General features: G+C 41.0%; 3 protein-coding genes across 3 annotated transcripts; all 3 read right to left on the bottom strand.

The window, feature by feature from the left end:
* Positions 1-635: 635 nt before the first annotated feature.
* On the bottom strand, positions 636-4,804 carry LOC124276175. Its single transcript, XM_046711837.1, has 5 exons — positions 4,630-4,804; positions 4,359-4,429; positions 4,061-4,118; positions 3,067-3,135; positions 636-2,131 (listed from the first exon to the last, which is right to left on the bottom strand). Exons 1-5 carry the CDS (start codon positions 4,661-4,663, stop codon positions 1,545-1,547), a joined length of 819 nt encoding a protein of 272 aa, XP_046567793.1. The 5' UTR covers positions 4,664-4,804; the 3' UTR covers positions 636-1,544.
* A 1-nt stretch (position 4,805) lies between these two features.
* On the bottom strand, positions 4,806-7,575 carry LOC124276176 (transcription intermediary factor 1-beta-like). The gene is made up of 2 exons (XM_046711838.1): positions 7,512-7,575; positions 4,806-5,747 (listed from the first exon to the last, which is right to left on the bottom strand). Exon 2 carries the CDS (start codon positions 5,706-5,708, stop codon positions 5,016-5,018), a length of 693 nt encoding a protein of 230 aa, XP_046567794.1. The 5' UTR covers positions 5,709-5,747; positions 7,512-7,575; the 3' UTR covers positions 4,806-5,015.
* A 7,350-nt stretch (positions 7,576-14,925) lies between these two features.
* LOC124276173 (E3 ubiquitin-protein ligase TRIM33-like) lies at positions 14,926-18,868 on the bottom strand. The gene is made up of 5 exons (XM_046711836.1): positions 18,706-18,868; positions 17,351-18,472; positions 16,888-16,944; positions 16,340-16,456; positions 14,926-16,200 (listed from the first exon to the last, which is right to left on the bottom strand). The coding sequence occupies exons 2-5, from the start codon at positions 18,447-18,449 to the stop codon at positions 15,551-15,553; spliced, it is 1,923 nt and encodes a 640-aa protein (XP_046567792.1). The 5' UTR covers positions 18,450-18,472; positions 18,706-18,868; the 3' UTR covers positions 14,926-15,550.
* Positions 18,869-24,814: the final 5,946 nt, after the last annotated feature.

The raw sequence follows: 24,814 nt of genomic DNA on the forward strand, positions 1-24,814 counted from the left end.
CAGTCAGGACATGTAAGTTTCATTCAGAAAAATCAAAAGAAACACACTTTTGTGACTCTAGATGTTCGGGAAAGTGATTGTCATTGTCTAGTACTTTATAAGGTTACTAAGAAAAGTATATTGCTTTTGCTGTTCAACCCACTGACAACGTTTTTTCAATGCATCTATTGTGTGTGCATCGAATATTTAAAACTTGACCCGTGAAGATCCAGGTTATATTAGAGGCGATGAAAGGTTCGGGTGGTCAGACACACTGACTTGGTTGACACATGCCATCGTATCCCAACTGCGTAGATCGATGTTCATGTTGTTGATCACTGGACTGTTTGCACCAAACGTAGTTATTTACTTACCTTTACATAGTTGGACTATTGCGGAGTTAAACAGCAAACAAACACCAGGACAATCCTGCTGCCTTCCTTTTGTCGGTTATCAGCCAGTGCATAACTACTCCTGGTTTCCCGCCTCTTGCCAGTACCAGCCAGCACCCACTGACTACTGGCCTCCCTATAAATGGTCCACCTTTGTTATCTGTTTTACTTTTGTCGTTCTCATATGTACCCTGGCTTTCATTAACCCGATGAAGGAGTAAGTACACGCTCCAACACAGGGTGTATAATAAAGACTGACATCAATACATTTTCCATGTATTTTTATCAAATTATGAACTATTTAAACCGACACCGCCCTGAAAAATGAGTTGTGGTTTAATGCAAAGGCTAGTTAATTACGATCTGGAAAACTACACAATTGTGTGTGTGCGTACGTGCGTATTTTTGAATGTATGCAGATAGATATATACACACATATTGATATACCATATATAACTTGTAAAAGTGTCAACACAGCATATCTATAATGTCCTGTTTTCCCAATTGTCATGCGTTTCTAAAGTTTGACACTTTTTGTAATCACATAAAGAAACAGTGTCATTTCTATGGTTCCAAAGTTACTTACATGTACATCCTTGCGAGCTGTGATAAGACAAATGTGTACACATGATACCCAATTTCCGTCCTCGAATCTTATGTGTGAAGTTAATCAAAGCATTTAAACAATGTTCACAAAATCTACCGGCCAAACGCGTTCATCTAAGTGATTTTACGAACGGCTCAGTCAATTCATTCTTGTGAAGTGAAATGGTGCCTGCCACCGTCAGATTGATTGTCGGTATCATGGAAATAGCAGATGTTTCATTTTGACTATTTCAGTTACCAGTGACAATTGTTCTTTGGGGTCAGTAGAATTTATTAGGTCATTGTATATATACACTCATATAATTCATCCCGCCTGTTCATACCTTCTTCCATGTAAAGGTCTTGTGCTTTTTCAAAGTAAACCGGACGGCCGCTCGAGCAGGCCACTCAGTCAAGAGCCACCTTTTTGAGAAGTCCGGCCCGGCAGTGCGTATTCACTATCTACAGCTCTATGTTTATTGATCATTATCATGAACATCTTTCTAACGTCACGACATCACGACAGCGCCTTGACAATCATCGCTTTCTTCTCCTCCGTCATGTTGATGTCGCTGCCCACTACAAGTCTCATGCTGACAGTGACCCAGTCTGTGGGTTATACACCCCGAACATCGGCCACAGTGGTTCACTACAGTCTACATTGTCTAACGTCGACATGACTTTCTTCTCCTTCACATCAATGAAGACAATCTTCTTCCTGGCGTCATCATAGACAACACCGTAATGTAGTGTGTGTGATGCCCCTGCTGTGTTGGGGAGAGTGTCAGGCAGATGCAGCACATACTTCCCCTCCTTCCATATCCTCCTGCATATCCCGCCGTGTGTAGTACAGTGGGAGACGGTCATACTGTAGGAGTAAGGACGTCCACCTATACAATGATGCACGTCCCTCTGCTCCTCCCTACATACTCCAACCTCCAGGATGAGCCAGTTCTCTGAGAGTGGTTTGTCCACACTGACCCTGTTCTCCACCTCCCAGTACTGGGGACAGCCATCCTGGGGGAGGGGATCAGTGCTGCATGTGCCCTCGTACTTCTTCAGTCTCCCCTCCCCTGCAGGTCTGGTGCCCGACTTCCTGTTGACCAGGTCTCCTTCTGTGTTGATGTGGACTTTGTCGAGATTGACTCTGTCTTTGTCATACTTCAGTGGTATACCTACAACACACGGACATACTTAGTATACTACCCTCTATATTACGAATATGTGCCTGACCACTCCTTAATTATTATCCTGATTGACCATTTTGAACAACTAGTGATAAATCGTATTACGTACCACACATAGTTTTCAAGGGAGTAGTAACCAGATGGGATTCAACTTGACAAAAGTATGAGAATATGTACTTTAAATAGAAAGTGTGTTCCCAAATATAACACAATTTACAAGGGAGTAGTTATCGATTACTATAAAACAAATATTTCACCCATCCCTCGACCCCTCCCAAACACCCACTCACCCACTCACTCACTCTGAACCACGTATCGAGCATTTTGATTGCTGTATGTGCTTAAAAGGATATATTATGTCTGTGCATGGCAGTTGCTAAACAAATTACCTTCAGGCTGCACGAGTCTACGAAATACCGAAGTTGGTCCGTTAAGCTTTTCGTAATGCATAAGTGACTACGTTATCGAAGAACAGTGACAGAAATATTGATCTATAAGTAAGTGAATATTCACTAGACCCTTATATAGTCGGTATAATGTGTGAAATCCTGTTCACAGGCTCACGGCGAAGCTACAAGAAAACAATGTGACAAGAATATGTAAAGAGAGGCTACAAAACCCTTTCCACATTTATGAGAAATATCGATTGTACACTTGTATGTATATCATGAGCATATGCTTGTTTCAGCAGTATTACAGCTGAACGATGTTGTTTGCAAACAAATCGAGTCTTGACCAGACCATCCAGTGATTGTCACCATGCCATACGATAACAATAAAATCATCCGGTATGTATCTACAAATCTGTTATGAATGTTGCGAGTATGATCCAAGCAATCAGGTTTTCAATCATATCATACAGATAACGCCCTTGAATTGGTTACCTTACGCAAGTATGAATACTTATCCTAAAACATACTTACAAAGAAGTGGCACAGGGAAGGAGACGTCTGGCATGCGAAGGAAGTGGACAGCAACATCGGACACGCGCACTACAAAGGATGTATAGGCATTATATACTTGAACACACTAGGGTGCTCAAATAGATACTGAGGTGGTGTAGAGGTGAGGAATAATGTTCATGTCGACCTTAACCCATTTCTGTTACGTGCTGTGTCAACACAGTGTTCAATGGAAGTTAGTGGGAGTAAAGTGGGAATGATCGCATCCGTTTACCGCATAGCTGAGGCAAACATAATACGAGCAAACTATCAGCTTAGATCATGCCATGTTCTAGGTGTCCAAACTCCACTCATACAGGTTAGGCAATCTGCAGTTTTATTGGTTTCTCATCACCAACCCCTCCAGCAACTTAAACAAGAAAGAATGCAGGAAGCAAATGTGCTGTAAGTCCCCATGGTCCCTAGTATGGTGATCTACCTTCAGTTGTTTTTATATTGTATTGTCATGTATAGTTAAAATGGTTTAGATTTAATTACTAGTTTTAAATTTCTATCTGTGATAATCTAGTTGCTTTACTGTCTTCGTTGACAGGTTTTTACAATTTGCCTTTAATTAATGTGGCTGAAATTTTGCCAAAGTGACTTTTCAAATTTAACTCACTCACTCACTCATTTAACAAGAAAGACACCGGTTGAGAGAACAGCATTCTACAGAAATACCAACAAAAAAACTGGATTGTTTTCTATATAACACAATAAATAAACACAAAAAACTTGGTAATAGTCATGAAAGTGAAAATAGTTCAACATGTGTTTTTATAAGTTGGCAGTAGTGAGAGCATCTCAACAGGACAGAATGTTCCACAGCGGCGATGAGACAACTTTTATTTTATCATGTCGGAATATGAATTCATGGCGGGTGGGGCAATCATAGCCAACATACGGACAGCCTAACATATATCATAATCAATTGTATTCTTGAAATCTATGTTTGCAGAGTTGAAGTCAGGCTTACCTAGAGATTCCATCGTTGACGTCAGCTCTTTGATCTGTTGATCGCGATTCTTTAAAGCCTGAATGAGGAATGAGATGTAGTACATTCATACACTACAACGTACACATGAATGTTCTGGAGCCATAGGTAAGGTGAGACAAATATCAATCCCCTGAATGACATGTACATGTTAGCTAGACGACTGGAGATTATATCATTACTTTCAGTCAGAGGTAATTGAGATTTGAGGTGGACCGATCAGTGTTGAATATAAATACCATATGTTTTAAAAGTTTCTTGCTGTTAACAAAAACATTACCTCAAGGAGTGACACGTTATCTGCTTCAAGTCTCTTTATATTCCCTTTCATAGCATTGATAGTAGATCCCTCTGGAATAACAAAATAGTAGCTGGCAGTGACAGGATGGCTCATACCCTCGACACTTACATTCATCTTGCTTAAACGAGTATTATATACACATCATGCATATTAATAACACACCCTCGTGAACAGATACAAAGGCCTGCAAAATGCTTCAGTATAGACGTCAATGTATTATTGCAGCATCCAAGAAATAAACAATTCCTACCTGGGTGATGCTGGCTTTCTGCCTGAGGATCCATGGGTACGTAGTACTCGCCAAAAGAAGAAATCGATTGCTTCAAATCAGTAAGATCCTTTCTTGACAGAGTTATTGAAGATTCTCTTTCACTCACTTGGGAAACCTTGGCAGCAATGCATCCACTGGTTCTGGAAAGAACTGTCTTTTGGCATTTAGGAGTGCATCAACACTGGACATATCAGCGAATTTCTGACAGTAGCCAAGGGCTGTGTCACATTTGGCTTTCTTCTTTCCCAACTCGTAAAGCCGGGAGTTATTCACATCATATACAGCTTTGAAACTTTGACCCAGTTCAAGCGAAAGCTCTTCTTCTCGCTGGTTTAACGTATTTCTCAGATCGGAAAATGTATGTTTCAAGAAATCTTTCTCTTCCTCTTCTTTCGTCTCTGACAATTTGACAACTGTATGTATCTGTTCCCTGATGGCGCTGATGGTCTCAATCTTCTTCGCGAGGCCTTTCTTTCTTCATCCAATACCGTCTCCTTCAGATGTTGATATGCTTCGGTTATGTCATTCACCTTGCAGACGCCATGGTTCTCCCTACATTTGAAACATATTCGCTGTTCACACGTGTCATCATACAGCTGCAGAGGGTGATCAACGTGTTCAGTGCAGTAGGCAGTCTTAGGAATCGGCACTCCATCTGATGACTTCAGGTTTTCCAGTGGGACGACTTTGTGAGATCGAGTTATCTTCATGTCCTCATGACCTGCTTGGCAGTGCTCACACAAGAGGGCTTCACATTCATCACACCAGGACATGGCTTGGTTACCGTCATCCTTGTTGGTACACAGCACAGCGGAACCATCATATTCAGCAGTTTGGAGGAAGATATCTTTGATGGCAACGACATCGGGAGGAAAATCAGTTTGTTCTTTGTCGAATGTTTCCTGACAGATGTCACAGGTCAGTATATCAGAGGTGCCAATATTTAGACATTCCTGACACACTGAATGGAGACAGGGCAGGAGGCGGGGGTCGGAGCCGCCATATGTGAAAGAGGTGCCACACACACAACACTGGGGTAGCTTCATTGCGGTCGCCATTTCTCTGTTTTGGTGTTATGCAGTCGTAGCAGCGCAGTTCTGAAAATATACGAACTTTTGCATCCTTACATTCAAAACTCTGCCTTTAGTAGTAAATTGTATGTGTATTCTAATATCATATTATATGTGTTGATCGATGTCAAACGTGCATCCTGACTGGATATTTTTCAAGTGTTTATACTGCTGATATACTGAATTTAAAAAAGAAGAAGTTATACTATTATATTGTTGTGTTTATATTGGCCTTGCAATAGGTCCTTTCAGCCGATCAAGGGCCAATAGCAACGCACCTTGACGTGTAACATGGTTGATATGAAAACACACATTTAATGATACATCAATAATTGAGTGTTGATTGAAACTATATATTACGTTCCAAAGCATTAATTGACCAGCTAAACTATGTTTCCTTTCCAAGCATTAATTGACCACCTAAAATATATATTTCCGAAGATGGATTGATTTCCAAAATTGTAAATTTCAAACAGAACAGTATCCACGTATCCATGAAGTGCATTGACAGTAGTTGTTGTGATCACAGAGTAAAGAATGCAGCCACACATAAAGCCCCGTTATACTTGTCTTGGTCTCCATGCCCGTGTACAATATGGGGCCATTGTATGGAACGTAATCGTCGTAATCTCGAAGCTGAAACGTAGGGCGGCATGAGCGAACACTACTTGCACGTATAACTGAGTTCTGAGTTGTGAGGAAACTTAAACAGGTTAATGCATAACATGTTTGTAGTAGGGCTGGGACGGGCAACCCGGATACGCGGGACGGGTGGGTAATGAGTTGGACTCGAGTACCCATCTCAATACCCAGACCCGTTATGATCATGTGACTAATAGATTAAACAATGTAATATGTTATTCTTTCATGATAAAAAGGTTGTATTTTCTTTGAATATTTAGACATTATTTACAGTCACCTGTTTTAAATATAAAACATGATTAAGATACTGGAAAACTCTAAATTTTAGTCTCCGAGCTGGAGAATATATTGCCATTTCTTGCAAATTAGATGTCAGGAATTAACATATCGGGTATCGGGGTAGGGTAAAAGGGGTGGGGTACCCGGGTAGATTATTTGTACCCGTCCCAGCCCTAGTTTGTAGGTACTATATATGCTGTAACCCAAAGGCCATACACAAGTTTAAAATGCATTCATGTGCTTTAGATGTGAAACGTAATATACGTGAGTGCAACACAAACAACTAACAACTGTACAGTATGCGTAGCTCAAGATAACATGCGTTTCACTTGCAATGGGCATCGGGTTTTTTCTGTCTTCATTTTACGTCTGAGCATTATGTCATAATGATTTAATATCTACACACCGACGCCCATCACTATTCCCATTATATAAAAGGGATCAATAAACAACCATTCAAGAATTGCGGTGAAACGTAGGTGTAACGATCGATCCTATATTAAGAGCTATACATTCCTTTCACATATTATTTCTGTGTGCTCAAATACGACACACGTGAGGCCGTCATGGTGTGAACGTGAGCTTGCAAAGAAAGGTCTTTTCATGTAAACAAACCAGGGTAGAATGTTGTATCGTTATATGTGGCGTAACTTGATAACGATCGAAAGTAGAACTGTTTATTTGTGCCCTGACGCGAATGAATAGACGTATGGTTTATGAAACAATGTTCGAGTTAAGATCTGTTTTGCTGATGCTGACGATTTGACAGATAAACGCATTCTGAACGCAGTTAGTTTCTTATACAGAACACTTTTCCTATACCAACATATGCTGTTAGGATATAACAGACGATTCACATAGAGCACCTACCTGACACTGGCCACGTCCTCTAGCCTAGCTGCGTCACTTCCGGGTTCAGGTTGTTAGGTGGGATCAGGTGATACATTACAACCAGAAATTATTGAGAATTTAAAGATTATATTTTTTGTTATTGTTTTCACTCATTACTCACGTATTAAATGTGAATATTAGCAGAACATAACTCCAGATTGAAAGACAGGTGAACAGTTAGTATTTTGTCAAGTCACCATGGGCAGCAATGCAGGCTTCAATGCGGCGGGGCATACTACTGATCAAAAAGTTAGAAAGTCGTGGTCCATGCTGTCCCAATATCGTCAGCAATATTTGTTAGTCCCCAAACATTTTCTATTGGATTTAGGTCAGGGCTATAGCTTGGCCAATCTAATAATGTCATATTTTTGGTCCGAAACCAGGCCTGTGAATGCTTTGAACGATGTTTTGGGTCGTTGTCCTGCTGGAAAAAGGCCGCGGTGTAGTGGTTAGAGCGTCCGCCCGGAGAGCGGAAGGTCGCGGGTTCGATCCCCGACTGCGTCATACCAAAAGACGTTAAAATATGGTACTTGTTGGTCCCTGCCTGGCGCTCGGCATTAATGGGTACAACAAGGACTGGTCGGCTCGGAGTCAGTATAATGTGTCTGAGTGGGGTATTCATGCTACACTGCGGCATGGTATCTCAGTGGGTTAGCACTATAAAACCAGCTTCAGTCTGGGCTAGTACAAGCAGCCGCACATACACATACACACGCATGCACGTCGATATATGAGCGAAATATTCTCAAGCACGACGTTAAAACCCAATTTCACCTCACCTCACCTCACCTCGCCTGCTGGAAAATCCAAAAATTTCCATAGAACACCTGAGCGTCCCTCGAGAATATCTGTGTACCGCTTACTGTTCACGTTCCCTTCAAATACACAGAAGGGCGTTGCCCCTAACACAGATATTGCACCCCACAATTTAAATTTCGGACTGTACTTTGGGCGCTGACACAAAGGTTTTTCAGTTTGTTTGGTCCAGAATTTCAGTGTATTAGGAAACAGCCACACAGAACTTTCATCTGAGAAAATCACATTGTCCCAGTTAATAGTTCTATGCTGTAAGCACCAGTTCAACCTTCGCTCCTTTTGTTCAGGTTTCATGATCGGTGATGGAATTCCTCGACTTTTCTGCCAACCCATTGCATGCAGCTCAGTTCCAATTGTCTCCTTACAGACAGCCACAGTTCCTCTATCAATCATATCCAGCCTTAAGTTTTCTAAACTCCTTCGTTTGTTTTTAGAAACAAGAATACCAAGCCGCCTCCTGTCACCGACAGTCAATTTTCTGGGCCTACCTGCGCCTCCCTGGTGCTCAATGCCATATCCATTTGCAATATTTTTCAAAACACGATAAACAGTGGACAAAGGGATGCCTGTTCTACTTGAAATCACTTTAGCTGATCTAATGTCCTAGTTATAATACTCTAAAATCAACTTCCTCTTCTCTAAATCATCAATACTGAGGATCACTGAAAATGTCGTCTGCTAGCAAGTAAACAAAGGGGATAACTCTTCACAAACTAATGAAAAAGGATTAATGAAACCAAGCACTTGATAGCTGGTCAAGGTTGTTTATACTAGAAATCCAATTAAACATATTCCTCAAATTCTCAATAATTTCTGGTCATACTATATAAATATATGCATATGCACTGGTGCATGCCAGCCACTTTGTCGATAACACAGATAACGGAGGGTCGAAAGAGAGAGGCACAACGATGCGGGTATTTGAGAGAGACAGGGAAGGCAGAGACAAGAGAATGGCAAGAAAGGGAAATGGACGGAAAACAGATACAGGCGAAGAGAGGGGAAGAGAAAGACGAAGGAATGAAAGCGAGGGAGATAGGCAGTGGAAGAGAGGGCCTGTGTCGGAGATGGGATTTGGGAACCTCGGGGTGTTGTGTGTGTTGCAGGGTAGGGTTTGAGCGCCTGTCAGCTTTTAATGGTCCAGACTAAAGAGTGACTGTTTCAAATCGCCATCCTCACTGACCCCCAGGTCAACCTGTACACAACACCTTGAAACTTCACACATAGTCCGTGCTGACAAGGGATTACTAGTCTTATCCCATTAGATTAATTAAAAAACAAATCTTTGTGAAAAAGCCACATTACATTTCTTTTTATTTTTTTTTTTTTTAAATCCATAAAAATCTATAACAGTATCTTCCACTCACAGATGTCCAATGTCTCTATCTGGCCGGACTGGTTCCCGGGGTCTGCTTCGCTGGTACTTTGACACTGACCCCGGCAAGAAGCCCAATGGCGGCTGTTACTCACGCCAAACAAACATTACAAGCCCCACTCCTTGTATCTAAAAGGCTTCATAATTATATTGTTATCTCTGTACATCTTCTCACCTTGCATTGTCTATTTATATATATTGCATATGTTTTATTGCACGTGAATATATATTGCGCATTCACATCAGAATTCGTAAGAAATATCCAAGAGCAAAATTTGATCACTGTAACTTGTGTTTTTAGGGTAATATTTTCAGCATCTTAAACTAAATTTGCTACCTTCAGGTTAATAGAGCAGAGAAGTCTAAACATTTAAAACAAAACATTATTACTCGAACCTTACAAAGAAGCAATGGAACTTGTGTTTTCGTGAAAATGGGTGAAATGTGATGAAAACAATTTCGTCACGAATATCGAGCACATCGAAATGTACACTAAACAGTACTTCGAAATAATCCACAACTTTCGTTAATGGCTACTTTGCAAGTGATTCGCTCCTATTTGATTGACCAACCAAGCAACGGATTTAGTTTCTAACGCTTCCATAAACTGTCAGGAGTGAGACCGTGGCCACTAAAGCGGACTATTTCATAAAGAGAATGAGTGGTCCTTGTTGATGAAGTTAGAAGAGTTGTCATGTTTAATATTATTTGCCGGTTCACACAGTTTGCCCATCGTGTTTTGTGTTAATACCTCAAAGAAATTATAATATAGAACACAACATTAAGAACAACTCTAAAATACATCAGCAACGTAATCGCGCTCTAAATTTAAGTAATCATTTGCCAATAAGCAAACATTATTTTGACAACAATGAGATGACAGGCAAAAAGGAAAACAGTCTCACTTGCTACAACGTTTTGGAAAGAATATTGCAAAACATCAGTATTACCAGCTGATACTCACTTTCAAATTATAATCCTAACACTTACTTCGTACAACACATGATGATTCCAGACTTCTGCATGCCTGAGCACTTCAACCTTTGCGGTGTCTCCAACATGTTATAAAATGCTTCTGTATGACAGTCTTATACCCTGGCGTTACCATAGTTGTGCAATGTTATAACATGTTTCTGTAGGGCAGCCTTATACCCTGGCGTTACCATAGTTGTGCAATGTTATAAAGTGCTTCTGTAAGGCAGCTTTAGACCTTGGCGTTACTGGAGATCTGCAATGTTATAACATGTTTCTGTAGGGCAGCCTTATACCCTGGCGTTACCATAGTTGTGCAATGTTATAAAGTGCTTCTGTAAGGCAGCTTTAGACCTTGGCGTTACTGGAGATCTGCAATGTTATAACATGTTTCTGTAGGGCAGCCTTATACCCTGGCGTTACCATAGTTGTGCAATGTTATAAAGTGCATCTGTATGGCAGCTTTATACCTTGGCGTTACTGGAGCTCTGCAATGTTATAAAATGCATCTGTATGGCAGCCTTATACCCTGGCGTTACTGGAGTTCTGCAATGTTATAAAATGGTTCTGTATGGCAGCCTTATACCCTTGGCGTTACTGGAGTTCTGCAATGTTATAAAATGTTTCTGTATGGCAGCCTTATACCCTGGCGTTACTGGACCATAAAAAGCATCTGTTGCCTTATGCAGTGTTATAAAATGCTTCTGTAAGGCAGCTTTTAGACCTTGGTGTTACTGGGCAGTCTGCAATGTTATAAAATGTTTCTGTATGGCAGCCTTATACCCTGGCGTTACTGGAGTTGTGCAATGTTATAAAATGCATCTGTATGGCAGCTTTATACCCTGGTGTTACTGGAGATCTGCAATGTTATAAAATGCATGTTTCTGTAGGGCAGCCTTATACCCTGGCGTTACCATGGAGCTCTGCAATGTTATAAATGCATGCTATCTGTATACCCTGGGCAGCTCTGCAATGTTTAGCACCTATGGTCGTTACTGGAGATCTGCAATGTTATAAAATGCATCTGTATGGCAGTCTTATACCCTGGCGTTACTGGAGCTCTGCAATGTTATAAAATGCATCTGTATGGCAGTCTTATACCCTGGCGTTACTGGAGCTCTGCAATGTTATAAACATGCATCTGTATGGCAGTCTTATACCCTGGCGTTATAAATAGTCTGTATGCACCCTGGCGTTGTTATAAAGTTATAAAATGCATCTGTATGGCAGTCTTATACCCTGGCGTTACTGGAGATCTGCAATGTTATAACATGCATCTGTATGGCAGCCTTATACCCTGGCGTTACCATAGCTGTGCAGCATGTTATAAAATGCTTCTGTATGGCAGCCTTATACCTTGGCGTTACTGGAGTTCTGCAATGTTATAAAATGCATCTGTATGGCAGCCTTATACCCTGGCGTTACCTGGAGTTCTGCAATGTTATAAAAGTGCATTCTGTATGGCAGCTTTATACCTGTATGGCGTTACTGGAGCTCTGCAATGTTATAAAATGCATCTGTATGACAGTCTTATAAAACCCTGGCGTTACCTGGTTGCTCTGCAATGTTATAAAATGCATCTGTATATATACCGTGGCGTTACTGGCTTCTGCAATGTTATAAAATGCATCTGTATTAGTCTTATACCCTGGCGTTACTGGAGCTCTGCAATGTTATAAAATGCATCTGTATGGCAGTCTTATACCCTGGCGTTACCATAGTTGTGCAATGTTATAAAGTGCTTCTGTATGGCAGCTTTAGACCTTGGCGTTACTGGAGATCTGCAATGTTATAAAATGCATCTGTATGGCAGTCTTATACCCTGGCGTTACTGGAGCTCTGCAATGTTATAAAATGCATACCCTGTGCACACGTTATAACCTGGCGTTACCCTAGCGTTACTTGAGCTCTGCAATGTTATAAAATGCATCTGTATGACAGTCTTATACCCTGGCGTTACTGGAGCTCTGCAATGTTATAAAATGCATCTGTATGACAGTCTTATACCCTGGCGTTACTGGAGCTCTGCAATGCTATAAAATGCCTCGGTATTGATTTCCATCATTATGTTTAAAAGTGTGTCAGCTATAAACGTCTGAGACCTACAAACCAAACTGACATAAGACGGTGATTGTTTTTTAAAGAGGCATTTTACATTCATTTTGCACACTTCATTTGACCTGATTGGTTTCAATCTCAACACTGAGCAAACAAGAAAATAGAAACAAACACCTACAAACATCTACCATGTTGTGCTCAGGTCTCACGTGACGTTCTATATCAACCACTATCATGTTCAACGTGGCGGTAAACGACAACCCTCTCAACCCAACACTCAACGATTCAATCAATACCTTACTTCCTGGATTCTTTCTCGAGTCAACTGTCAGCATGTGATACGCATGCCTCATAAAGCGTTGCTGCACGTCATGTGATCATTATTTATTCAGACCTTGGTTTATCCAAATATAGGTCAACTGCTTGTGTCATCGCAAGATGTATTGTCACTATTACAGTGTACAATCTGATAGTTTGGTTTGACTGTAGGCACGGGCGTTTGGTTGGACTGTTCAGGCTGTAAGTTGTATGGGGAGATTATGTGAGTGACTCGGAGTTAGCGCATGCAAGTTTTGTTATATGAGCTCAGTGATTGAGAAGTTTTTCATTTTAAAGAGACTTTGAGAATTCTAGCATGGTTCAGACCTTTCAAGTTGTTTTCCCAATATGTTGATGTAATTATTTTTATCTTCAAGTTCTACTGAACATTCACAATTGAGAATATATTATTCATGTAGTACCTGAATCTAGTTGTGGTGATAGGATGTTAAACATTTACTAATACGTATACAGTGACATATGTATAAGTATAGCCTAGTCTGTCTCACAGTCCCTGTACCCTATTATTTTCCCTACTGACAAGCCCTCTCTGCAATGCTAAAGCCTTAAATGAAGCAAGTCTAGATTTCCTTTTCTGGTCTCCCTGAGGCTCCTTTTCAATTCATATTTGTTTCTTACTATCACAATTATATATATTCAGAGACTAAGCGTTAGTCTACCAGGAGTCCTCACAGATTTGGACTATGTGACCTAGTTTACTACTCAAAAGACGTTGGCAGTGTTCCTGTGTGATTCATCGCCGACAGAGTTATGCCTACCTACATACCTGCCTACCTGCCTATCTATCTATCTATCTATCTATCTATCTGTCTGTCTGTCCATCTATCTATCTATCCACCCTCATACCTACCTGCCTATCTATCTATCTATCCACCTCCTATCTACCGGCCTACATTCCTACCTACCGTCCTGCCAACATTCCTTTCTACCTACCTGCCTGAAAGCCCACCTATCTGCCTACCTGCCTACCTTCCTAGCTATATATATACATGCTTAGATGCTTCCCCACCTACATTCCTACCTACCTACATGTACATGCATGTACATACTAGTGAGTTGCATGTTGAATAATTCATATAAGTATTATTACTGTGTCTGTGTTGTTGCTGGTACGTTCAATGGCGATGTCTGTGCACCTGGGTGAAGACAGTGAATTTGAAACCCATAGAGCGTTTAGGGCAGCAAGTTGACTGATAATATGTACAGGGGTTTATGCAATAGATTAGTACAGTGCAAAGTATGGGTCAGCATGACTGTGTGGTAGAATGTTGGGAGGTTTACCTTAGAACTGGTGACGACCACGTGTGCACGTCCCGTATATAACTATGATAAGAAAAAAAGATATGGACAATGTGACGGGTGTTCGTAAGGCGCAGTTTTATCAGTTGCAGTGGCATTGATGTGTACACTTTTTCAACCTTGCAGGTGACTTTGACGTGTTGTGGTTTACTTTTTGTTCGTATAGGATATGATCAAATCTTATGAATGTTGTTTTCATATAAAGACTTAACGCGTAGCGTGAGGTTTTAAATAAAAAGATTAGAGCTTTAATGATTTCGTTATGTATCTCTGATTTTCCAACACAGTGTGTTTACCTTCATTCTTCCATAACCGTGTTATTAAGAATGTTTTTAAAAAATGCATACTGTGTTGGAACATCAGAGGTATATAACGTGATTATATACCTCTGAATGACTTTAATTAACCAATCACAATCCAGTATTTTCTGAAGGAATGGCAGAATATGTATTTTGAATTCATATCTTGCTATCTGCTACTCCCTGTTATGACGTAGAGTTTTGAGAATGCATAAATGAAGAAGTCACACAACCCTTTCCAAATTCATAGGGGGTCTGCTTTATTATACTAAGCATCATATATGAATAGCAAAATCATATAAAATATCCGTGCACATAACATTACACTAACACCGTAGCCGCTATATGTAAGTCAGTTAAGTTACACCTTGGACACATATATAAACTATTGATTAGTTTTATCTATTTCAGCCCCCGATATAAATCCATGACTGTTGAAGAGGATAGAGAAATTGCATAGCAGATTTGGAGAATGTACACGTCATATTTTAAGCTAAAAGGAACACTCCTGAGGAAATTTTCACTTATAATCAACTAGTAGATCCTCGCAGTTTTGCAAATCTAATGGCCAATGACGAAACATTTGTAACAAAATACACAAGCACAGGTCGTGGTTTGAAACACACCTCATCCAAATACCTGGCGAATCTGCTGACAACGTAGCTGCCCTGCCCAATGTCTAGAACAACCACATTGGTATCAAGAAAGCTGAAATACATTCATTTGGGCAGATACAAAATACTTTCCAAATATATGTGTATACAGTAGGTTAGTGATGTGATCAGTCACCCCAAAAGAGGCTATAATTGTATGTTTTTTGCAAACACACATGTTCAGCCGGAATAGCTTTTGCTATTTACTTAAAGAACAGAATTCAATGCTCCTTTCAGCATTTTTGTCTTTGAATTGAACATCTCTATTTCGCTTCCTGATACCAGCTTCATTTGAACAGAGGCAAGGGACGAATTGTATGCCCCAAACACTGGCCATTGATCATCGTCCAGTTCACCTTCGCCCAGAGCTACAAGCTGTACCACGTTGTTGAGGTCAAATACAGTAAGGATGTTCCTTGTACCGTCATACAGAAGCCCATGTCGTAGTGTCTCAGATGTTCCTGAACCGGTGGACAAAACGTTTTCATAGCATCTCAACTTCTGGCCATTGCTCCAGACCTTCGCACAGACTCCATCGTGTGCAGAGCAGTGCGCGATAGCGAGGCACCTGGATCCCACCTGACCACTCATGCAATAGTTGTTGTCCAATGATGCTCCTGTAGCCACGCCTATTTCCATAAGTAAGCCACGTTGGTGCATTTTAGAAGCCATGTCAAAGTCTGATTGTACCTCCCAATAGCTGAATTTGTTTTTGGGGAGAGGTGTCCCAGCTGTCGTCCCTACGTACTTTCTTAGTTTCCTTTCTGGAGAAACTGTAGTATTGACCAAGAAGCCTTTGTTATTGACGTGGACCTTGTTGATGTTGATTCTTTCCATGTCGAACTTCAAAGCAGGGTCTGTAATGTACAAGGATATTGTGTCTGTATAGCAATGGGTTGTAAACTGTCTCTTGTCTTGAAATTCTATTTCATATGAATCGTTATCAATCAGTCTCTGTTGACATGACTTGTGATAACCATCTGCACATCTACTTACATGATAAAGGGCCAGTGTCATCGATAAGCTCTGCTCCAGTGCCCTGTTCGTTTTCTTCGTTGCCTACTTCTTTGTTTCCGTTGTCGTTGTCCGGGTCCACGTCAATGGGCTCCCTTTCTGCATCATGAAATGTAATATCTTATAAAGTATTCTAAGGAATTTTTGTTTCGTGTGTTTACGTTTTGTTGTCAGGTTATTACACAACAGGTATTTTCTTTTCTGTTATGACCAATTTATAACGATGTAGGAAACATTGTACATATTGCCAAAGAACAACTGTGGTATGCAATGATGTCAATAATCAGTACTCATTCTGTCAGTATGTTATTACCTTATATAAGATGTGAAAGGTTACTGTCAGTAACAGTTGAAAACACTGGAAGGTAGTTCGGCTGTTTTAAGGATCTGAAATCTTTTGTGCCAAAGAAGCGAAAACACATAAACACGAGTGATCAAATATATTCTTCCTTTCCAGTACGCAATTGTTGTCAGTAGTTCAAAAACAATTAGACGATGTCATCGTGAGATGTTGATCCATAAAATATTACCAGCTTTCACATGTCTGGCATCGCCTTTCTGATCATCATCTGCAATGCCTGGAACATCTGTAATCATAAATGAGTGTAAGTCTATTTACATGATCGTGGCAAGAACATATTCTCAATCCATGTGAATAAGAAATGGCCAATTGATAACAACAAGTGTTATCCCTAACAAAAGACAGAATGATCACGTTTTAAACATTAAAGGTTTCTACATGTACATAAAAGGAAGAATGCATACTAGTGTTTTGTAAGCTATCGCCGGTGTATTTTATTTCTATAAGACACAACACATATTTCGGTATTGTAATGCCTCATGGATGATTCTTTGGTGCCGTACCTCGTTTCAAAGATATTGTGATAGGTCACGACAAGGGCACAATATAATGTTATCCGACGCTCTTTTAGAAGAAACGCGTATCTCTGTTGAGCTTCTATCAAAATGATTCATTAAAAGTTATAAGCTTACCTTTCTCAGGAGATCCCTCATAATTAGCATATAGATTGAGGAAACTTCCATCATCCCCCTCTGTTGTCTCAATGTCGCACACGGTTTGTAGAATATTTTCAAGAGCGTGTATGTTTTCCTTTGAAAATGTTACATGCACAGGGACAAAGTCAAACACTTCTGCCTCCTCGGATAAAGCCATTTCAGTCCTGAACTTAACAGGCTCCTTCAACATCAGCATATCGCTCTTGTTACCAAGCTCAAGTAGTTTCCCTGTGTAACTATGGGTATTGTCGCATATACTGAACATCTGCTTCAGTTTGTTGCTGACCCTCCCAGCCTCATCCATCTCAGACAAATGTCTAAACTCCAGGGCTTTCGTCACTTCCGCTTCTCGTCTTGTTATCAAGTCACGTAAGCTGTTGAATCTGCTTGTCAACAAATCCTTCAATGTGCTGTGCCTTTTCCTCATCATCTCCTGTTTTTCGTTTGATTCGTCGATCAAACTTTTGACGTTTTGCAATTTGGCTGCTAATTTCATCTTATCTTCTTCTGTTTCTTTCGTGACAGCAGCAACAACATCATCCAACTCCTCACTCTGACAGTGCTTGTGATCGGACCGAGCACATTTTGAACAAATGAGGATCTCACACGTTTCATCATAAAGATCCAAAGCGTAGGACTCGTGGTCTGGACAAAACGACTTCACTGACTGCAAATCCGCTGCCACCATATCCTTCAGGGACACCATCCTATGTGTGCTGGAACTCTTTACCTGGCTGTGTGCAGCTTGACATGAACGACAGAAGAAGGACTCGCATTCTTTGCACCACGATACTGCATCCAAAGTATGGTCCTTGTTGGTGCATTTGATCTCCGAAGGCTTATATTGAAGAGTAGAAACAAGGGTTTCTGCTTGAGTGATAGCATCATTTAGGAAAATGAATTTCCCTTTGTCAAATGACTCTCGGCAGAACAAGCATGTTATTGCCTCACCTTTAGCGCCAATACACTCAGCACAGGCTGAATGCAAACACGGAAGGAGGTATGGATCTGCACCTTTGTATTTGTATGGCTTCTTACAAACACAACAATGGAGAACTCTAGCCTTAGACGCCATGACATATGATCCTTCACCAACCACTGAATAGATACAAACGAGACAACACATTCACACAAGCGAATACCTATATATGATATGATGCCTATACATTAAAAATACAACACAAGTTTCATTCCACTCTAGTCAGGTGATTTCATTACAGCGTTTTCGACAAAACGTGTTTTAATTTTTAGAAGATTTTGACACAGAGTGACCCAGTAGTTTGACACAAATGTGGATGGGACACACTACATATGTGGATATAATAACTTACCCTAAATATTGTCAGTAGTCATTCTTCAAGCACGTACGTCTGTAGATTATTATATGATATTAATATACTTCCTGTGCGGAGAGGTCCCTCTCTGTAAACGTGTCCGCTAAAGCACACCCTTGCGCAAGTAACAACTGACTCCAGTGGGGTAGTTGTAATGTTGATCTAGACTTTGCTCTGCCCCGGTGCAGTGAAGTCGTATGACCCGTTCTGTTGATAGATAATGCGATAATACTGCACTGGTGTATTTTATTTAGCCTGGAGTGTCTGCCTCGGTATATTCTCTAGGGGCTAGGATATGGTTGATGTAATTTGAATAACTCCACGGGTACCCATTACATAAAGTGCAAATATTTCGGAGCCTTTCAACCAGCTGTGACTGGGTGAGTTTGTGTGAGGTTTTGTGTGCATCTATCAAGCAGCTAAACTAACAATATTTTTGTAATATACTATCCCAAAAAAGAAACGCACATGCGTTTTGTATTTTTTAAAATCCATTAATTACCTATTGTTTTCAAACAATCGTCAAAATATGTAATAAAAGTGTTGATAACATGATTATACACTATTGCACAAGTCAAACATCGACTTTACCTGAAAATGTTGATTTTGATGAGATTTATTACAAGAATTAAAAAGGCATCGCCACAACGCAACCAAAATCTCCTTCCAATTAAAATTGTGCAGCAAAGAGCATGCACTGTCTTGCTATAAAATTCCAGATTAGTTTCGGAAATCGGCATTCATTTTGAAGGAGTTTCAAGGTCAAATCACTTCGCCACGTCTTGACGCTGCGACACGGAACATCGCTATTGAACGTATGCACGCTGGAGATTACCAATCTTCTGTTGCCAGGCGTCTGAATGTTAGTGTGAGCACGATATCACTGCTTGCAGCTCGTTACAACCATGCAGCTATAACAAATAACCGTCCCCGTACAGCCAGACCTCGAGTCAACACTGCAGCCCAAGATCGGTACATCCGGGTACTACATTTGCGTGATCGCACTGGCACGGGTGAGAGCTCATCATCCAGTGTGCCAGGACTTCGAAGGATATCCGGTCAAACTGTACGGAACAGTTGAGAGAGATTGGACTGAGAACCAGGAGACCCGACTTCGGGACCATGCTACGTGGTCACCATCGCGCTCAACGTCTCCGTTATCTAAAAGAATCCACTTGGTTGTATAGACATCACCTTCTTCTAAACCGATGTAAAAGTCCATGTACTGAAGTCTATTTGTGGACGAGTTATACATGCTTGAAAATACAACATTTTCGCAACAGATTTCTGGGTTATGCGTTTCTGTTTTTAACAGTATATTTAGTGTTGATGACTTATCCTGAATGTGAGCACATATACTTTCAACTATGGGTCTGGAACTGGGGCTGGTTCTTCTGTTCCGTCCCTAGCATGGTGATCTGCCTTCAGTTGTTGGCGATCTATAGCCTGTTTTTATATTGCATTGTCTTTCAAGATCAAACTATTTTCAAATTTTCAGACTAGTTTTACAATAATATCTGTGAACGTTTTGTATGTGTTTCGACCCTTGAATTTGCGGGTTAGAATATTGATCTTTAGTAGACCATGCTTGTCGTAAGATGCGACTAACGGGATCGGGTGGTCAGGCTCGCTGACTTGGTTGACACATGTCATCGGTTCCCAATTGCGCAGATCGATGCTCATGCTCGATTATTTGCAGACGGCCGCCATATAGCTGGAATATTGCTGAGTGCGGTGTAAAACTGAACTCACTCACTCACTCATTTGTGTGTGTTTCACAGGTAGGTTGGGCAGTAAGTATACATCGGTCACAGATTGGTCATGTAACCTGCCAAATTGTATGTTGATATCTCTGACGATCCTCGGCCCTAGCAGGGTGATCTACCTTCAGTTGTTGGTAATCTATAGCCTGTTTATATATTGTATTTTCATATATAGTTAAAATGTTGTAGAGTTCATTATCAGTTTTAAATTGAAATCTATGATAAACTAGTTATTTTACTGTCCTCCTTTGACATGGTTTTATAATTTACCTGTATTTATTATAAAATTATAAGTTGTATTTTGTCAGGATATGGCTGAAATATTGCCGATGTGACTTAAAATCTTAACTCACTAACACATTCTGACGTTTCCCATGTCGATGTCGGAGAAAAAAACATCCGATGGACTTTGGTGAGATCAGAGATTCCAAAGCATATTTCGTAGCGTTATTTCAGCACAAATAATGATATGTATAACAAATATTTCCATTTAAATTGAAAAGGAAACCTGGGGAAATCTAGAATTGCTTCAATGCTTAGCATTGTAGGGAGGGCCATATAGTAGGGATAATAATGTGGTTCAGGAACTGTTAAAAAGATCGAAAGAGCCACGTAGTTACTGGAGGATACGCTACCGCAGAACGTGCTAGTAGGACTTCTTTAGAGTTACTTCCCCTTCACCAGAAAACAAGCAAGGGCCACCTGCGCTGTAGGGCAAATGCCACGAGAGAAATATTTATCAAGATTTCCCGAGAACAGGACAGTTGTAACGCAATCAGATGAAGATGAAATACAATAACACAGTGAAACAAGCATGGTTATGTTGCTGGTTGAGCAAACACGCACTGGGAGGTTAAGAGTACCAACGATGAACTTCAATATTAATCAACGAAAGAGCATCCAGGTGAGCTTGTGATTCAGAGTAAAATCACAAAAGGCACCAGTTGACCTTGTAGCTAAACAGCGTCTTTAACGAGCTCACAGTGTGTTCATTTCCGTTTGTAGTTTCGTGACTGGTCCGCGTGTACCGTATACCCAGAGTGCGCATTTAACGAGCCCACAACCTGTTCTTTTAATTTTTTAATTTCGTGGCTGATCAGGGTTTTAGGTTTCCCAACAAATACAACAGTTGTATCTTAACAATCCTCGTTCGGTTCACCTGCAGCATTTCATACACCTGTGTTACCATCGTTACCTTTATAATAATATGCAAGACATACAGGATATTCTTCTCGGGTAATGCCATCATGCCAGGGCAACAGGTGAGAATAACAAACACACAGACGGCGGGGAGACGTGATTCACCCTTCCTACTCATTCACAACATTGAACATGTGGATCCTCCTACCCAAACCGTCCACCTTTAGTGCGTGATGTACACCCTTAAATATCCTAGATCTGCGCTTATATTCAGTGGGGATTCGATGTGGGGTCGACATTCCGTTCTCCTTCCTATCCCTTTCTGAGCACCACACATAGGTCCAATGACAAGGTCAATACGTAATGCATCCGTGTAACAGAGTCATGAATCACCGTCCCGTGTGGTTTAAACACACGCACGCACGCACACGCACGCAAGACAGACAGAGGTCAATACGTAATGCATCCGTGTAACAGAGTCATGAATCACCGTCCCGTGTGACTTGAACACACGCACACACGCACGACAGACAGACAGACAGAGGTCAATACGAAATGCATCTGTGCAATACAGCCATGAATCACTATCCCGTGTGAATTGAACAGACGCACACACGCACGCACGCACGCACGCACGAACGATAAACCGGCAGACAGACACAAATACAGATCATGATTATGTCCCCACCATTCAGCTGAACCAGGGGCGGTGGGGTAGCCTAATGGTTAAAGCGTTGGCTCGTTACGCCGAAGACCCGGGTTCGAATCCCCAAATGGGCACAATGTGTGAAGCCCATTTCTGGTGTCCCCCGCCGTGATGTTGCTGGAATATTGCTAAAAGCGGCGTAAAACCAAACTCACTCAGTCAGTCAGTCAGCTGAACCACAGCACCAACCACACCACCAAGCAACGCATCGTGTTAGTCTGGAAATAGTTTGTCACGTTGTATACTTCGTATAGATTTATGGTCGAGCTTTTTCGTAACGATTAGCAAATTCATGATGCATAATGCATTACCTGACAACGAGCCAGTGGAGTTTACAGGCTGACGGATATCGGATACCGCAGCTTAAAGTAATGGACCGAGTCATGTACGTACTAATGTCCATATACCATTACCTGCCTCCCATAAGCGGATCCGTGAAGCATGGTTTGTTGAACTGTACCACTATACATTGTTTATGAATTTGATAGAGACCGCCTCCGTGGTGTAGTGGGTAGAGCGTCCGCCGGGAGAGCGGAAGGTCGCGGGTTCTATCTCCGGCCGAGTCATACCAAAACACGTTAAAATATGGTACTTGTTGGTCCCTGCCTGGCGCTCGGGATCAGTGGGTACAACAAGGACTGGTCGGCCCGAGGTCAGTATAACGTGTCTGAGTGGGGTATTTGTATGCTTAACTGCGGTATGGTATCTCAGTGAGCTAGCACTATAAAACCAGCTTAAGCCTGGGGTAGTACAAGCAGCCACACATACACAGGCATGCACGCCGTCATATGAGCGAAATATTAGTGCGACGTTAAACCCCATTTCAACTCACCTCATCTATGAATTTGATATAGTTTACCATGCAAAATTCATTGAGCTGCGTCCTGATCCACAAAGCATTCGTAGCGCTACAACATTCGTCAGCCCATGATAAACTATAAAGTTACGACAGGTCGTAACGTTACGAACGCTATGTGGATCGGGACCCTGATCAACTATGCGTGTCATACATGAACCAATCATCTCTGAGTCCACAGCTGCATGTCTGGTCCTATTGGACGACTGCCCGGAGATCGTAAGGTGTAAGGATCGTAAAATGTCAAAATGTCTCTTTTGTTACATTGCTTGCTTCGGTTCAAAGGGGACTAAACAATGATTGTTCGACAGTAGTATGTCCATGTCTAACTGCGGTATGATCACAGCGGGCTAGCACAAGGGTGTTCTTTTCCTCCCGTTGATTGCGACACATTATGCGCAGTAATCTTACAACCTTTCTCTTTTAAGGTTGAAAAAAACCAAACAATGGAGAACATATCAGCCATAAAAATGAGAATACCACTCTAACGCACAACACATGCACACAAATGCAATAGCCAATTCGAAAATTGTCGAGGTATTTGTAACGCTTTGCATTTATTTCTCGGGGAGCGATTTAATTTTAAGGGGGCTGTTTGTATCCCAAAGGGACTGGTTTGATCTTGAGAAGGGAGTTATTTCATCCTGGCATAATTTATAAGATTTCTCATCAGGCACCTCTAAAGTGAAAGAAAGCGGAAGTACATCAGCGCATGCCCAAGCTATTGCTAATGTCCTCATCACCATTGCTATCAGCTATGTTCTAATCACCAATGATGTCAGTAATGTCTTATAATTTACCAGAATACCATGACTGACGTCCTAATCACCAGTGCTGTCAGTAATGTCTCATAATGAAACAGAATACCATGTCTGACGTCCTAATCAGCATTGCTATCAGTAATGTCTTATAATTAATCAGAATACCTTGACTGACGTCCTAATCACCAATGCTGTCGGTAATATCTTATAATTAATCAGAATACCGTGACTGACGTCCTAATCACCAATGCTGTCAGTAATGTCTTATAATTAGCCAGAATACCGTGACTGACGTCCTAATCACCAATGCTGTCGGTAATGTCTTATAATTAATCAGAATACCGTGACTGACGTCCTAATCACCAATGCTGTCAGTAATGTCTTATAATTAGCCAGAATACCGTGACTGACGTCCTAATCACCAATGCTGTCAGTAATGTCTTATAATTAGCCAGAATACCGTGACTGACGTCCTAATCACCAATGCTGTCAGTAATGTCTTATAATTAATCAGAATACCGTGACTGACGTCCTAATCACCAATGCTGTCAGTACTGTCTTATAATTAATCAGAATACCATGATAAACATAGTTATCGCCAATGCTGTCAGTAATGTCTTATAATTAAATAAAATACCATGATAAACGTTCCTATCGCCAATGCTGTCACTGTCATTAATGCCCTGTACTAGTTAAGTGACAAGAATACCATGACTAAAGTTCTTATCACCAATGCTATCAGTACTGTCTTATAATTAATCAGAATACAACGATAAACGTCCTTATCACCAAATATTGATTTACGTTTAATCTGATCACTCATGCTCTGCATTATTGAATTCACAAATGCCTTGCTAGCATGACTGACAATCTGCTTGCT

The sequence above is a fragment of the Haliotis rubra genome, unplaced genomic scaffold (genome assembly GCF_003918875.1).
Source record: "Haliotis rubra isolate DU_JTF1 unplaced genomic scaffold, ASM391887v1 Scf2069, whole genome shotgun sequence".
Lineage (NCBI taxonomy): Eukaryota > Metazoa > Mollusca > Gastropoda > Lepetellida > Haliotidae > Haliotis > Haliotis rubra.